Raw genomic sequence first — 16,695 nt, 5'->3', positions numbered from 1 at the left:
TGTGTTAAGACAGAGAGAAAACAAGAGAAAGAGAGAGAGATATGCTTTTTGTACAGAGTTTTGTGCATTGTGGTTCTTTGCTACAACAGCGACAGGTTTATGCAGAGGGACGTTTCCTGCTCTCGCTCTTGTGGTCGGAAATGGAAAATTCAGAAAAAAGGATTGATTGTTTCAGTTGTTAAATCACCTGTATCCTGCACTGTATAATCATGTCTCCAATGTACTATTGTACTTCATGATGTATACAGGTAATTTACCAATAATGTATGAGAAAAATCATCAATTGTTCAAAAAATGAGCAAAATTCTATTTTCATTTTTATTTGCCTCTCAGAATAAAGTACAGTGCGTGAAAGCTTAGTTCTACACAATACAGAAACTAGAAATTGAAGATTCGTGTAGTTGTTCTTTTGAAAAGTATCACCTGAATTCCTTATATTATGAATATTATATAGAACATTTGTGTTCTTTGACATTTTAACAGTATTTTAGTTGTATATTACAGTGTGTAAATTCAAAGGATGATTTGTTTTACAATAAAATTGCGGTTCAACAAAGTATTTGATGTGATGGATGTAACCAAATATTCAAGATTGGGGCAACAAAGGTACATTTTTAAGAACTGGTAGCCTAATTGAAAAACCCATAATAGTCAAGTGCTAATCTGAATATTAAATATATTGCTGCCTCTCAGTGTCTATGGTAGTTGCGGCCCTGTTTGAGTTATTAGAGTATTAGTGTATTAGAGTTTGTTCACAAGAAATCAATACAAGATAAAAACGTAAAGGCAATATACTTTTTAATAGAGAAAATCGAGATAAACACAACAGATTTGACATATTTCACAAAACACAACAAGGAAACTTTTAAATGCAAATTCTTTCAGAAACATTTCACACTTACATTTGAATAAATACAGTGACACAGTAAAAACGAAATGCTTTCGATGTACATCTCAACAACAGAGTGTGGTTCATGATGCTACACAATGCAGACTCCATGTGTTTCTTGTGATGTGAACATTTGCAACGAATAAGGTAGCCGCCACGTTTCCTGTCTGTAACCGAAAACGTCTAAAGACGATAAAAATAGCAGCTACACTGGTGCACTTCTTGCTGAACATGCTCACGTACAGGTGAAAGGTTTTATCAGACAAGGCTTTATTGGACATTTGACCCTATTAAATCATGCAGACAGGTAAGAGGAAAAATACTGTACTTTATCACTTCTGTATGTGAATGTTTTCTGTTGACGGTATTGTGAAAGCATTGTGTTTCAATGAAAGCTGTTTTGTTGCCTCAGTCAGTAATTCATCATGTTAATGGTTTCTTTCATAATTGTATTTTTGCATGTTTTCTTTACGGTTCTCAGTGATTTTTTTGTTCTTAAGGCTTAGAAAAGTGATGGATTGAAATCAAACCCTGACATACAGTATTAAAGCTTCTTTGAATGATACAGTAAATAATCTACACAAAACAATTAGTGAAGTTTATTAATGATATAAATGATAATAATTATATTGGTAGAAATTCTTTCAATTCTTTCAGTGTGATGACGTCTAGGGAAACTCAAACAACTTTTCTTAATGATTTCTGTTTATACACTACTTATTGATATGATTCTATCTGACAACAATTTGTATAAATAAATAAAATGTTAAATTGAAATATTTAAATATTTATTGAAAGGTTTAAAAAAAAACAAAAAAAAAGAATTAAAAAGGAGTTATAAAATGACGATTGCACCAATTGCCTGATGTTGTTGTTTCAGTTTAGTCAGGCAAAATAATGGCTAGTATGGAAATGTGGAAATTATTATAAAATATTGTAAATATATCTCTAAATATTAGATAAGATGTAATGGGAAGCTAATTCAATATTCATCCACTCATGACCTGTTAATTCTCTCTTTAGAATGCACAAGTCAATATGTTGCTATTGGTCTGACATCGATTGCACTGCTGATATCTGTGTGCTTAAATGTTGCATTCTGTTTATTAAGAAGAAAGGAAAAAAAATATGCAGGTATGCTTCATACATTTGACTTTTAAAGATTATGACAAATCTACTGAGGTCACAGTTATAGACTATTTTTTTTTTATCAGCTAATGAAAACATGTTTGAATATGGAGATGAGCCATTACGTCAAGATTCACTTCGGTCTTACAGGTAATTATCAGCATATTGTTTGAATCACAAGTTTTATGTGTATTCTCACAAAAAGGTGAAAAAATGTAATAATCCTTTTCCACAGCAACAGCCCTTTGAATCATTTAAACACATTTGGTTATGTTTTGGTCAGGTTTGAGGATGATGAGATGGAAAGACAGGAAAATCCGATTTATGGAAATATATGTTTAGAGGCAGGAGGTAGGTCTAGCTCACAAATACAGTAATCCAGTGTGTCTGCTACCTAGAGCTAATAATTATGCTGTTATGATGACATTGGTATTTATTTAATACTTGTTAATTCTGTACAGGACCTTTTGAAATGTCTCCAGAGGTGTGCTATGAACAAATGTCACATGCAGGCACAGCAAAGCAGGGATTAAAGGTATGTTTTCAACAAATTTCATGGAAATTGCTAACATCTGGAGCCATTCAATGCACATTATTAATGTAAAATAATTTTTACATTAATATTTACACTACTTATCTACATTAGACATAAAATATAAAACAATGAGTTTATCCGTTAACCGTAAAAACATGGAATTTTAACCAGCTTAATCAATGTTTTTATGAAAAACATGCAATATCCATCCTAACCGATATTCCTGCCATTATTCATTTATTTATTCATCCATTTATCCATTTATTTGTTTGCTTATTATTTGGTTCGCTGGCTAGTGTTGGTCATTTGATGGCCAACCATTAACAAATTGCATATTAAACTCAGAACAAAATTGAAACATTTAATATGTGGATTTTATTTTCAGGTTCTCTGTCTTCTCGTATGCAGCAACTATTAAATTATATATATTTTAAAGTAAAAACTGCTGGTTGTTGCATGCGTTGTATAGTATTTCCAACACACTCAATATTAGAAAGCGTGCACCTTCATATATCAATCTGTACTGTGTGATGTTTTTCATAATCACTTTAATGGCTTAATGGTTCAAATTTAAGATGTTCACAGAGAAGGGCTGCGTGAGAATGCTCACTTGATAACTATTTTAGGCACGCACGCCTACGCATTTTTCAGAAAATAGACACTTGTGTAGAAGCAGGTCTTTTAATGAATGCAGCTGTGGTCAGGTTTCTCAGACCACTCTACAGCAGTATTTATGTCAAAAGCTACATTGTTATGCCACATTAATAGCTCTCTAGCTGAACATTCAAGTGCATTGATAGTACTTCTGCAAGATATTGCACCTTTTTTGTTCAGCTAAAGTCACCACCATATCAAACTTGAGATTTTTTTTTTTAATTGAATATTGCAGTGTTTATTATAAATGATTCATCCGTGCACATCATTATTATTTTTTAATTCATGCCCCCTCATCATGGACCCTTTTCACACACTATGATGAAGCATTTCCAAAGTTATTAACATCGTAAATCTAGCAAAGTCATTTATTTTATTTAAAAAAAAATTCTTTAATATACATTTTTAACCATATACTTTGTGTTTTCTAACTTTGGCATACAGTGTTCCCAATACAAAGGATGAGGGAGTGACAGCAAATTTGACATCTTTCTCTCTTTTGACCAACAATATTTTTTTCCTGTTTTGGAAAGTAAGAAATGCTGTCATTGATTTTTTTATTTTGCTATTGGGGCAAATGAGAACACAGCAATTATTTTTGAAATTTATGACCCTGGAAATGTGAAAAGGGTCAATCTTTAATCAAAATCTCTCATGATGTGTTCACCGACATGAAGGGAGGACATTAACATCTTCTCTACAGTAACATGTCACTCACATTGTAATGACAACAATCCAATCAATTTTCAATGAACAAAATCCTTTATTCATTTCAGACTTTAAAATTTGGTGTTGAGGTTTATGCTGTTTTCCCATCTGGCTCATTTGGAGCATTTGTTTCTGAAACTGGCATATTTTCTTTCCTAGTTCTGTTTGTTTAGGCATATATGAACATAACAATCAGTCCAAGATCGCCTGAATGTGGTGGTCTCAGCTCAATTGAAAACAAACTGGTTTGGTTTTGGTGACAAATAAATCCAATACAACAAACCAAGCTGTAAAAGAATTAATAATGGGAAATATATTTGATAAAATCTGCAAAATCTGATTTCCTGGGTGAGCACGTTATTTATCACAGTTGAAAACCAAAGAGCACCTATTCATCTTAAAACGTTGTCGAATTGTTCTTCTTTCTATTAATTCCTGCTCTAACTGAGAAATGTTATATATTCTGGAAAGTGTGTGTGTAACGACAGCTACAGATATAGCCTTGATGGATGACGCTATAAGGAACATAAACATTTGCAATGAGAGGACAATTTTACTTACATGCGACTCGCATAAACACATTTTTGTATGCTTTGAAATGTTGCCATATGAAAGTGAACTGAACCAAAAAGAAAATGCAACATTGTCATAATTTAAGTCCCTGTTGCGGAACGCAGCAAATAATCTACAGGTCTAAAAACACCTTTAGTCTATTTCAACACGAAAATCAGAGGTGTAAGATATCATATCGCAGATTTGCAGTCTGAGACTTTAAGAAAGCTATACCAGTATTGCACAACTTATTGCGAAATTGTTTTGATGGCCTTTGTTGTGTTGCAATTTAGCCTGCAAGCTAAACTGAGGCAAGGTACACTAAGTTAATGTAACATCATGGTTTTTGGTTTTGTTTTTTCATTGCACTGGGCGTGTTACATCATGAAAATACAGTTTAGGTTTGTCATTATCTCACAGGTCCAGCAGGGGGACGTGTCCTATGCCTCTCTGGATCTGACTGCCAATAAAAAGCGTAGGAAGAAGAGAAAATACCAAAAACAGACTCACCCTCAGACTCACCAGGCCCAGACACATCCTCAGCCTGCATCCCAGCAGAACTGCATGAACCAGGATGACGAGGCTGATGTCACCCTCCCGTCCCGGAGCAGCAGCCTCATGGTTTCACGTCACAGCATCTACCTCAACAGTCATCAAGTAGCCCTGGAGGCAGAAGAGATGGAGAGGGAGAGAGAGAGGGAGAGAGAAAGAGAGATGGAAATGGAAATGGAAAGAGAAAGAGATGATAATGAAGAGAGAGAGTTTGAGATGCACAGAAAAGTGCTTGAAGGCTTTGATCACTCCCTCGGTAGATCAAGACAAAGTCTAAAACAGGACAGTTAACAGTTAGAGAGTTCAAAAAATACAAATAAAAATACCTTTAGCGAATTAAAAGAAACGAACACAGGATACTGTGGGGTGGTGCTGTCAATAGCTGTGACATTTAAAGCTCATCTCTATCCCAGATCATAAGTTCTGTGTGTTCTAAAGCATGCAGAGGAGACCAGCTGATGTTGTGTCCAATCGAGACGCATCTAAAGGAGTTTACCACTTTAAATGTGCTTTCTTGTTTCTTGCATTTGAAGGATGGTCTGTTTGTTGTTGTACTTATAAGAAGAATATATTAACAAATATTTATCTGCTTATTTTTATGCTAGATTTTCAGGATAACATGTAGGCTATAAATGTATATTTGTGCAAATAAGGTTGACTGATGACTCGAGTCATTTGATGTAAGTATGCACAGAATAATTAGGACAGTTTAATAGCTATTATTTAGAGTTGTAATATTTCTGTGGCTTTGTCTTGATATTAAATGTGTTGGTGACTATTTTTGTATCTGTAATTCTTTATATGAAAGCTTTGAAGAATGTCTAGATACAAAAAAATACCACAAAATTGACCAAATATTTAGGCCTACCATAAAAAATTCTCACTTAGCGTTGCTAGAAACGGTCCGATGAAAACTTTCCTTCTTCTGCAAATTTCCGCCGCAACCAATCATGACGTTTGCTCCCGTAGTCACGTGATTGTAAACATGGCTGCGCGCGGTTGAAAGTCATGCGATAGCTCTTGGATATCATTCCTTATTTTCATCTTTTTCAATTGTAATTTATTTGCAGTTATATAAACGTTTGTCTTGATATATACTGCCAACAATATTGTCATGGACCCCGCCGGACAGCTACGAAATGTACGTATTACATCTAGCGCGTGCAATCCTTTTCATCCATATATGAATGTGACAAATATTTGATAAAATCATGATTTTATTGTACGGTTTTTGGGATTTAGTTGCGGGACTTCCTCCTCGTTTACAATCGCATGACGGAAATCTGCTTCCAGCGATGCACAAGCAATTTCAACTACAGAAATCTGACAATGGATGAGGTGAGGCAAATATGATTGACCTATTATTTTAATTTATAAAAACGTTTAAAAAATGCATTAATTGATGTATTCCTAGGATGTTATATATAGATTTTCGTTATATATATATATGTGTGTGTGTGTGTGTGTGTGTGTGTGTGTGTGTGTGTGTGTGTGTGTGTGTGTGTGGTTGGTTGGTTGGTTGGTTTTTGTGTTGGTTTGTTGGTTGGTGTTTGTTGTGTGTGTGTGTGTGTGTGTGTGTGTGTGTGTGTGTGTGTGTGTAGGGAACATAACAAATATGAGCAAGGTTTGAAATAAAATATAGGCTCATAAACTAGGGCTGCGCAATATATCGAAATGATCGGAATATCACAAATATGCGTATCGCTACAGCTTGCAATATTTGGGGCCATGAACAAAAGACAAAGAGAAAATCACTCACTGCTCTTACCTAAATAACTTTTGTAGCTTAAATAAGAATCAGTGCATATTGAATTCAAAGAGGACATACTAAGCAGTGTTTTATTTTTACAATAAACTCATGTTAAAATGATTACACTCATGTTAAAATGAACTTTTTATGTAATGCTCGAGTAAAACACATACCGTTCACTTTCAGAGGTTGTTGTAGGGGTGCTTTCTTATTAGAATCAGAATAAGAATGAGCTTTATTCACCAATTAAGTGTGCGCAAACACAAGGAATTTGTTGTGGTTTTACAGGAACTCTTGGTATATACATACATACAAATAACCATATATATATGACACGATAGTTATAGAAGTTCACAGAACTGACTCAGCAACAGCTGAGTAAAACTGTTTAATTTGAGCATGTGGCACTTTAAGCATTATCGTATCGAATATCGCATTATTTAATGAGTTATCTCATATCACATTTTTCTTCAATATTGCACAGCCCTATCATAAACATAAAATACACTAAGATAGTAATAGTAATATAAATATTTTTCACATAGCAGAGCATAATTATTTGAAATAATTTCACAAAAGCATTAAGAAATAAACTAAAGGAGTGTTTACTTTTTTACATCTGCATGTGTAAATGTATTTATTTATTCATTTATGGATGTGGAGGTGGACTTCTGTCATTCTGCAGGTCTTAAAGAGTCTTAATTCTCTTTTCAACTAATTAAGGCCTTAAAAAAGTTTTAAATCAGAGCAGAAAGTCTTGAATTCATGAAGTCATGGCATTAAATGTTGCATGCATTGCAAAAAAATGTCTTCCTCTGTATTTTTGTTTTCCAATACAAATATCCAAACGTCCATAAATCAAGATACACTTAATTGAGATGCAAATGTAAAATGAAGTCTTGAAAAATGGAACAAAATAAAGTTAGTTTTCATTTTGACCATGTATCTTGATTTAAAGGTGACATATCATGAAAATCTGCTATAATCAGTGCTATAATCAGGTCTCCGGTGCATCGACCAACCAAGGAAACATGAAAAAGATGAACTCAGTCACTTTGTTTTGGGAAGCCTTTTTCTGCAAGCGTCTGAGAAAACGAACACGTCTGATTTCGCTCCCTTGGTGATGTGGCAAAGGGATCTCATATTACCGCCCTTTAATCTGTAAATTTACACCCACGGCACCGTCATTTGGTTTTGCAAGCTCCTTATGCTTTCAAAATGCTCTCGTGGTATTTTGATGTCATACACCGATCGGTCTGCACACGCAAACAAAGCCAAAACCTAGATATTTTAGGCAATATAGAAATCCTGGCCAGGACACGTCCTGGGAAAATGGCACGTATGGTCACCCTATAATATGTCTCCTTTAAGAATCTTTAAATATTTGCACGGTGAAACAAGACAAAAACACTGAGGAAGAACATCTCTTTTTTGCAGTGTGAAGTACAATGATACAGTGTTTGGGAGCAGAGCTAGTTAATTTTTTTTTGTAAAATTAATTAAAAAGTGATGGAGATCTGTTGGAAGTTGTATTTTCAAAATCTGAAGTGTTGCCATGTCAACTTATTGTGAGTTGTAATACAACTCACATTGACATTAAGAGAACATATTAACAGTGTGTTACCCATCAAACCTGCAGAAACCCTGGTCATTATACATAAATTTACTATGACAGTTATATAATGTTCCCTTTTCTGTCTTTTGTTTGTGTTGTTTTACCAGGAGCGATGTGTTGACAGTTGTGCTGGCAAGTTAATAAGGACCAATCACCATTTAATGGGAACGTATGTGCAGCTGATGCCTGCGATGGTGCAGAAACGAATGCAGGAGATGGAGAGCAAAGCTGCAGAAGTAGCAAAAGCTGAAGCTGCAGCACAAGGAGGTGCTTCATCATTAGAAAATCCATCTACTGCCATCACAACAACAACACCAATGCTTGAGAGCCCACAGATACCTTCAGTTTCTAATAATCCATCAGATATAAAGACAAATGTCTCAGCTTTTGGACAAACACAATCATTGACAGATGTGCCCACGGTACCAAACGATTCACAAACCTTTACAAATGAGTCTTTAGAAGGACTAGTAGCACCATCACTAGAGATCTCAACATCTTCTAGTGTACCTAAAGTAGATGGAGGTCCCATCTTGAGTGCAGTAGAAAAACTCAATCTGAAGCCCAGCAGTGTAACAACCACATCAATCCCTGAAACACGGTCTGAAGAGGGAGCAGGACAGAGCCCCCAAAATCCATCTTGATCTTGAGACATGGCAGAGAAGATATGTCTAGGAGATTTTGTTTATGTTGCATATTCAGTCTTAACAGCCAAAAGTCACAAAAGCCTTTTAAAGACCGTTGATCATGGAATGGGTTTCGTAAATATTTAAATACCTCTACTAAAACAGTGAATAACCATGTACTGCCGGCTAACACGTGTCTTTTAATAAAAGTGCATGATAGAAAGATAATTTATTTGACTTCTTTATTCATTATTAAATCTGTATGTGGTATTTTTACAGTGGGGAATATGTGTATTTGATCCGCTGTTGATTTTGTAAGTTTACCCACTTACAAAGAAATGAAGGGTCTGTAATATTTATGGTAGGTTTATTTGAATGGATAGAGACAGAATACCAACCAAAAAATCCAGAAAAAACACATTATATAAAAGGTTAGAGACTGATTTGCATTTCAGTGAGTGAAATAAGTATTTGATCCCCTACCAACCAGCAAGAATTCTGGCTCCCAAAAATTGGTTATGTGCCCATGTGGAATACAGATTAGTCCTGCCACTTTAAGAAGTTACTCCTAATGTCAGCTCGTTAGGTGTATAAGATACCTGTTCACACAATCTGTATCTTCCATTCCAACCTCTCCCACTACCATGGGCAAGACCAAAGAGCTGTCAAAGGATGTCAGAGACAAGATTGTAGATCTGCACAAGGCTGGAATGGGCTACAAGACCATCAGCAAGAAGCTTGGTGAGAAGGAGACAGCTGTTGGTGCGATTATTCGGAAATGGAAGAAATACACAACAACCATCAATCGGCCTCGGTCTGGAGCTCCATGCAAAATCTTGCTTCATGGGGTAAGGATTATCATGAGAAAGGTGAGGGATCAGCCCAGAACTACACAGGAGGAGTTTGTTAATGATCTCAAGGCAGTTGGGACCACAGTCACCAAGCAAACCATTGGTAACACACTACGCCGCAATGGACTGAAATCCTGCAGTGCCCGCAAGGTCATATCATGGGATCAGATTCCTGCCAAATGTATTGTAGTCACGGATAAAAAAAAATAACAAGTGTGAAACCAAAATTTTAAAATGCAAGTAAAATTATATTGCACAAAATTAAAAAATGAAAGCAAAGTTTTCAGAATAGCAAACAATGGTCACGGATCAAAAAAATAAGTGTAAATCAAAAATTTAATAACGCATTTAAAAAAATAATAAGCACGAATCAAAACTTTAAACACTTAAAATCATATTGCACAAAACTGAAATATTAATGCAAATATTAACGAATTGCACACAAAATCATGTTTTCCTTGGTTCTATTTCTCTGAGGAGGAGCTGTCATTCTAGAACTAGTGGACCAATGATGATGCTTAAGCCCGCCTTGATTTACATGAAACTCTTAACTGCAACATTTGGAAGAAGTGCAGAACGTGGAATAAAGAGTGAAGGGAAAAACAGCATAAGCATACAAAAAATAAAAATATGTGCAGAAAATGTCTGAGAGCACAAAAAACAGAGAAATATAACCAAGGAAAACATGATTTTTGATTTATACATTATTTTTTTGATCCGTGACCATTGTTTGCTGTTCTGAAAACTTTGCTTTCATTTTTAAATTTTGTGCAATATCATTTTATTTGCGGTTTTTAATTTTGGTTTCACGCTTGTTATTTTTTTTTTTATCCGTGACTGCAATACTTTTGGCGGGAATCTGATCCCATAGTCTATCCTCCTTCGATTGTTTTTTTTTTTCATAGTCCAGCTTTCACATCCGTATATTGATATAGGAAATACAATTGCCTGGACTAGTCTACATTTGGTTGTAAGATTGATGTCTTTACTCTTCCAGATTTGTTGCATGCTTAGCATTGCATTACCTCCTAATGATATTCGACTCATTATTTCAGGTGTACAGTCGCCGGTTTGGTCAATCATATTATAGATCCCAAGAAGCAGAACTCCTTAACACATTCAGTCTCTTCTCCATTGATGGTTACGTTAAATGTTCCAGATCCAGCTGTAGACTTTATTTTAATCTTTTTGATGTTTTGAGTCCCATCTTTTCACTTTCCCTTTGAATTTTTATTATAAGGTGTTTCAGATCATCCTCGGTTTCTGCTAATAAAGTTGTATCATCAGCATAACGAAGATTGTTGATATTTCTGCCTCCAATCTTCACACCTATGTCAGAATCTTCCAGACATGAATTCCTCATGATCACTTCACCATAAAGATGAAAAATGACTAGAAACGACCTTACAACCAACTTATCATAATAAATATAAAACAGGATCTCCTATAAATTAATTGGTATATTAAATAAATTAAATGGTATTTCAGAATCTGTTGATGGTATTTATTAATTTTATAAAATTATTAATGACACAAGTGACTAATAATATTTTGCAATATGTTGCATTTTATGTGTAGTATAGAGCAGCAGACCTTTTTTTGCTCTAATACTAATGTAACAGCAACGAAAGGAAAGGACCGTGCACATTTACTAGGTTTGGGATGATTTTTGGTAAATTCATGTACATTCGAATATTTATAACCCCAGGCAGGCACAGTTCTGAAGGAGAGAAAATCGTGTCCCGAGGCGCTTGTTTTCCTCGCTCTCCAGCCGGGGGCGCTGCAGTGGCGTGATCAGCGGGGAGTGAGTGTGTGTCTGTCGGCGGGGAGGAGATCTCAGACTCGGGCACTAGTAGGGTGTGGACGCTGGAAGAGTGTCGGTCCGGGCTGTCCCAGTCATCACCGTTGATCCGCTCCAGCTAAAAGCGGCCATATAAACAGGTAATGGTGGTTGTTATGATCGACTGAGTGTGAGAGAAGCACGAATCGAGTGTTGATCGTGTAGTTCAGTGACTGTGGGCGTATATGACTGCTAGCAGCATTAGCGCACTAGCTCACAACACTACAAAACTATTGTTGTATAGCCATAAATAAAGCGTGGAGTCAAAAAATAATTTCATTGTGCATGATTACACAAATTATAATTCAAACCGTATGTTTTTTTTGCTTTTGGTTCACCCGCAGTTAAGAGTCTTTAGTCACTCTTTGACTGTAGTGTCTGTTAGCTGCGCGGCTAATGTCACTCTTACTGAGAGAACACACGTAACGTTACCTGTCTGTCTGTCTTGTCTGACTGTCTGTATATCTGTCTGCTGCAAATACCTTTCTGTGTTTCTGAACACCTACTCTGTCTGTCTGTCTGTCTGTCTGTCTGTCTGTGTGTCTGTCTGTCTGTCTGTCTGTCTGTCTATCTATCTATCCCATTCTATTTGAACTTAACGTTAATTGTCTCTGTCGAAACATAACTTTCTAACAGTTTGCCTGTTTAAATCTGTCCGCATTTTGTCTGTATATTTTGCTATCTGTTTGTCTGTCAGTTTAAACAAAATCTGTCCGACATCTACCTGTTGTCTGTTAAAAAATAACTGTCTGTCTGTGTGTCTAATTCTTTTCCTCTTTCTCTGAGTATTAACTATCATGTTTACCTCTGAGTGTCTTTGTGATTGAATGCATATATAACTGAATCGATATCACTCTGCTTTGGTCTCTCTTATCTAATTTAACTGTCATTTTCCCTAAGTGAACACATTTGTTTCTCTTTCTAACTGTATTTGTTCTATTTTTGTACAAAATCTCTCAACACACTCAGCAAAGTATATACAATGTATAAGTTCACATAAGAAATACATTCTTAAGTGTATTTAAAATACATTTTTCATTTTGTTTTTAATAACACAGCCTTTCTTTAATTCTCTAATAAAACAGACAAGTAGTTTTTCATAAGTGCGACAGGTCTTTGCGAAGACTTCTTAACTAAAGTATGAGTTGGAGTGATGTCGGAGTATTAAAGAAACACATTCTGTTGGCAGAGGGTTGATTTGGACTTCAGTAAGGGAGTGATATGTGTGTTATAACAGGCAGATGCTTGTATGATTACACAGGTATTCATCACTATCAGCATTTAATGAACAAATATTTGAACCAACCCCATTGCTTAAACCTGTGAGGTGAATTAAAGGAATAGCTCATCCAAAAATTACAACTCTCTGTTAATTGTCTCTTATTTCATTCTAATTTAATGACTCTAAGGAATGTCATGTGGTATTTTCTTTAAAACAGAATACATGTGAATATACACATTTTAATCAGTACTTTCAAAAAAGAAAGGTAAAAAGTTATTATTATTATTATTTTACAAATATAATAAATTAGTAATTCATAAATATAATTTATAAAGTTTTTTTTAAATTAAGAAGCAGTGTATTGCAGTCCTTGTGTGCACAAATTGCAATAACATTTATTTGAATAAATGAATAGGTAAAACTAAAATTGAGCATCATGTCATTGAACTTTTCATTTCTGGTCAACTGTTCCTTGAAACGGCTTGTTATTTTAAATTTGAGTCTTTCTTCCCTAGTGACTTGAACTGTGACAGAGTGTTTTGTGCAAGCAGTGTTCAAAACAGCTCATCTGAGCTTCCTTCTTCTGGTCTCTCTGCAGTGCAGCGCCGACACCAGACACTTGTCCTGTGGCTGTGAAGAGACTGTCCCATCGCACCCTTCCCGTGGCTGGATGTTCTGTTAGACCCTCGCCTTTCGTCTTTAGGGTACAGCAGCATCAGACGCCTCTCCCAGGACGCTCCTGGTAGGGGACGAACGATTCGGGTAGCGTGAGAGGAGAGAGGGTGCAGAGATGGATGACATCTTCACTCAGTGCCGTGAAGGCAACGCGGTAGCAGTCCGCCTCTGGTTGGACAACACAGAGAACGACCTAAACCAGGGGTGAGTGTGTTTAAATGAGACCTAATATGAATTTAGACAGAGCTGTTATTAGGTAGATTTGTGGTTTTGTACAGTCTTGGTTTTGCAGTTATCTTATTTTCTCTATATTCAAAGATGATCTTGGATGCTGTCGGTAGGGGCCACGCCCCCCCAAAAAACTTTGGGAAATACAAAATGTATTGTGAAGAAACTGTCCTGTTTGTGAGGAACTTCTGTCAGGTCTTGTCCTTTAGTTCACCCCTCACTTTAATCAGTCTTCTAATCCCTGGGCGCAGTGGAGCAGTGACTCTGAAAGACGATGAGGGTAGATTTTTATCACTTTTCGTCTGTGTTGTGGATTTCATTCAGTTATTTGGCTTGTCGTGGCATACACAGCTTTTCAGATCGTTTTGAGGCATTAATACTATTCAGTATTAAATTCTTATTCTTGTATAATTCTACTAGTACTAGTTTGTTTTTGATACCAGAAAAACAAGATATAATACCCATACAAAACATACCACCATATTGCTAAAATGTAAGTGTAATGCTAAGTGTATTTCTTAGACGTTTTAGGATTCTAATTTAATGACTCTAAGGAATGTCATGTGGTATTTTCTTTAAAACAGAATACATGTGAATATACACATTTTAATCAGTACTTTCAAAAAAGAAAGGTAAAAAGTTATTATTATTATTATTTTACAAATATAATAAATTAGTAATTCATAAATATAATTTATAAAGTTTTTTTTAAATTAAGAAGCAGTGTATTGCAGTCCTTGTGTGCACAAATTGCAATAACATTTATTTGAATAAATGAATAGGTAAAACTAAAATTGAGCATCATGTCATTGAACTTTTCATTTCTGGTCAACTGTTCCTTGAAACGGCTTGTTATTTTAAATTTTAGTCTTTCTTCCCTAGTGACTTGAACTGTGACAGAGTGTTTTGTGCAAGCAGTGTTCAAAACAGCTCATCTGAGCTTCCTTCTTCTGGTCTCTCTGCAGTGCAGCGCCGACACCAGACACTTGCCCTGTGGCTGTGAAGAGACTGTCCCATCGCACCCTTCCCGTGGCTGGATGTTCTGTTAGACCCTCGCCTTTCGTCTTTAGGGTACAGCAGCATCAGACGCCTCTCCCAGGACGCTCCTGGTAGGGGACGAACGATTCGGGTAGCGTGAGAGGAGAGAGGGTGCAGAGATGGATGACATCTTCACTCAGTGCCGTGAAGGCAACGCGGTAGCAGTCCGCCTCTGGTTGGACAACACAGAGAACGACCTAAACCAGGGGTGAGTGTGTTTAAATGAGACCTAATATGAATTTAGACAGAGCTGTTATTAGGTAGATTTGTGGTTTTGTACAGTCTTGGTTTAGCAGTTATCTTATTTTCTCTATATTCAAAGATGATCTTGGATGCTGTCGGTAGGGGCCACACCCCCCCAAAAAAACTTTGGGAAATTAGGATCTGCAAGGAGGAATGGCAGAGGATCCCCTGAAAAACTTGTTGCATCTTTCCCTAAAAGACTCATGGCTGTATTAGATCAAAAGGGTGCTTCTACTAAATACTGAGCAAAGGGTCTGAATACTTAGGACCATGTGATATTTCAGTTTTTCTTTTTTAATAAATCTGCAAAAATGTCAACAATTCTGTGTTTTTGTGTCAATATGGGGTGCTGTGTGTACATTAATGAGGAAAAAAAAATTGACTTAAATGATTTTAGCAAATGGCTGCAATATAACAAAGAGTGAAAAATTTAAGGGGGTCTGAATACTTTCCGTACCCACTGTATATATTGAGTATCCACAACTTAAAATAGGATGCTAATGTGTTCAATTCAATGATTCCATTATTGTAACATCAGATATGTTAATTAATTGGATATATGGCTACCATATCAGTTATCAGCCAGTGTTAGAGATTTTTTATTTATTTATCAGTATTGTCGATTTTGGATATTTATGTGTGAATGCCAATTTCCCCTATTTTTTACAAATCTTACTCTCATTTAAAGTTAGTTTTTTAAAAGTGCTAATAATTTAATAAAAACAAATACACTCTTAAATCTAACCATTAGCAAATCTCAGTATGAAATATGAATATCCATTTTTCATACTGTACATTATAATAAGATGCCTAAATTCACTTGCAGCATTTAAAATTTAGTTTAAAATTTTTGTTTTGTTTGAAATTTAATATATTTAAAATTTAGTTTAGTTTTTTAAATAAAATCCAGTGGTTTAGATTTTAGTTTTTAATGTTTTATGTATAATATTTAGACAAAATAGCATAGAAATTCTAAATATTATTGACTTTTCCTTTTGGCTTCCTTTTTAATATTGTGCAGCCCTTCTGTGAAACAATGAGACCTAATATGAATTTAGACAGAGCTGTTATTAGGTAGATTTGTGGTTTTGTACAGTCTTGGTTTAGCAGTTATCTTATTTTCTCTATATTCAAAGATGATCTTGGATGCTGTCGGTAGGGGCCACACCCCCCCAAAAAAACTTTGGGAAATTCAAAATGTATTGTGAAGAAACTGTCCTGTTTGTGAGGAACTTCTGTCAGGTCTTGTCCTTTAGTTCACCCCTCACTTTAATCAGTCTTCTAATCCCTGGGCGCAGTGGAGCAGTGACTCTGAAAGACGATGAGGGTAGATTTTTATCACTTTTCGTCTGTGTTGTGGATTTCATTCAGTTATTTGGCTTGTCGTGGCATACACAGCTTTTCAGATCATTTTGAGGCATTAATAATATTCAGTATTAAATTCTTATTCTTGTATAATTCTACTAGTACTAGTTTGTTTTTGATACCAGAAACAAGATATTTTACCCATACAAAACATACCACCATATTGCTAAAATGTAAGTGTAATGCTAAGTGTATTTCTTAATTAAATTTATTTTTTATTAACT

The 16,695-nt window shown here is 35.4% G+C and overlaps 2 protein-coding genes across 2 annotated transcripts; both read left to right on the top strand.

Moving 5' to 3' along the window:
- Positions 1–1,076: 1,076 nt before the first annotated feature.
- On the top strand, positions 1,077–5,562 carry LOC107556876 (uncharacterized). Its single transcript, XM_016240122.1, has 6 exons — positions 1,077–1,196; positions 1,913–2,023; positions 2,104–2,167; positions 2,301–2,368; positions 2,479–2,552; positions 4,887–5,562. The coding sequence occupies exons 1-6, from the start codon at positions 1,187–1,189 to the stop codon at positions 5,307–5,309; spliced, it is 750 nt and encodes a 249-aa protein (XP_016095608.1). The 5' UTR covers positions 1,077–1,186; the 3' UTR covers positions 5,310–5,562.
- Positions 5,563–5,928: 366 nt separating this feature from the next.
- On the top strand, positions 5,929–9,220 carry timm10b (translocase of inner mitochondrial membrane 10 homolog B (yeast)). Its single transcript, XM_016240123.1, has 3 exons — positions 5,929–6,159; positions 6,261–6,356; positions 8,491–9,220. Exons 1-3 carry the CDS (start codon positions 6,133–6,135, stop codon positions 9,025–9,027), a joined length of 660 nt encoding a protein of 219 aa, XP_016095609.1. The 5' UTR covers positions 5,929–6,132; the 3' UTR covers positions 9,028–9,220.
- The last annotated feature ends 7,475 nt before the right edge of the window (positions 9,221–16,695 follow it).

Source organism: Sinocyclocheilus grahami, unplaced genomic scaffold (genome assembly GCF_001515645.1).
Source record: "Sinocyclocheilus grahami isolate Dianchi unplaced genomic scaffold, SAMN03320097.WGS_v1.1 scaffold581.1, whole genome shotgun sequence".
Lineage (NCBI taxonomy): Eukaryota > Metazoa > Chordata > Actinopteri > Cypriniformes > Cyprinidae > Sinocyclocheilus > Sinocyclocheilus grahami.
Note: the sequence above shows the minus strand (reverse complement) of the source record. Positions and strands in the feature narration are given on the sequence as shown.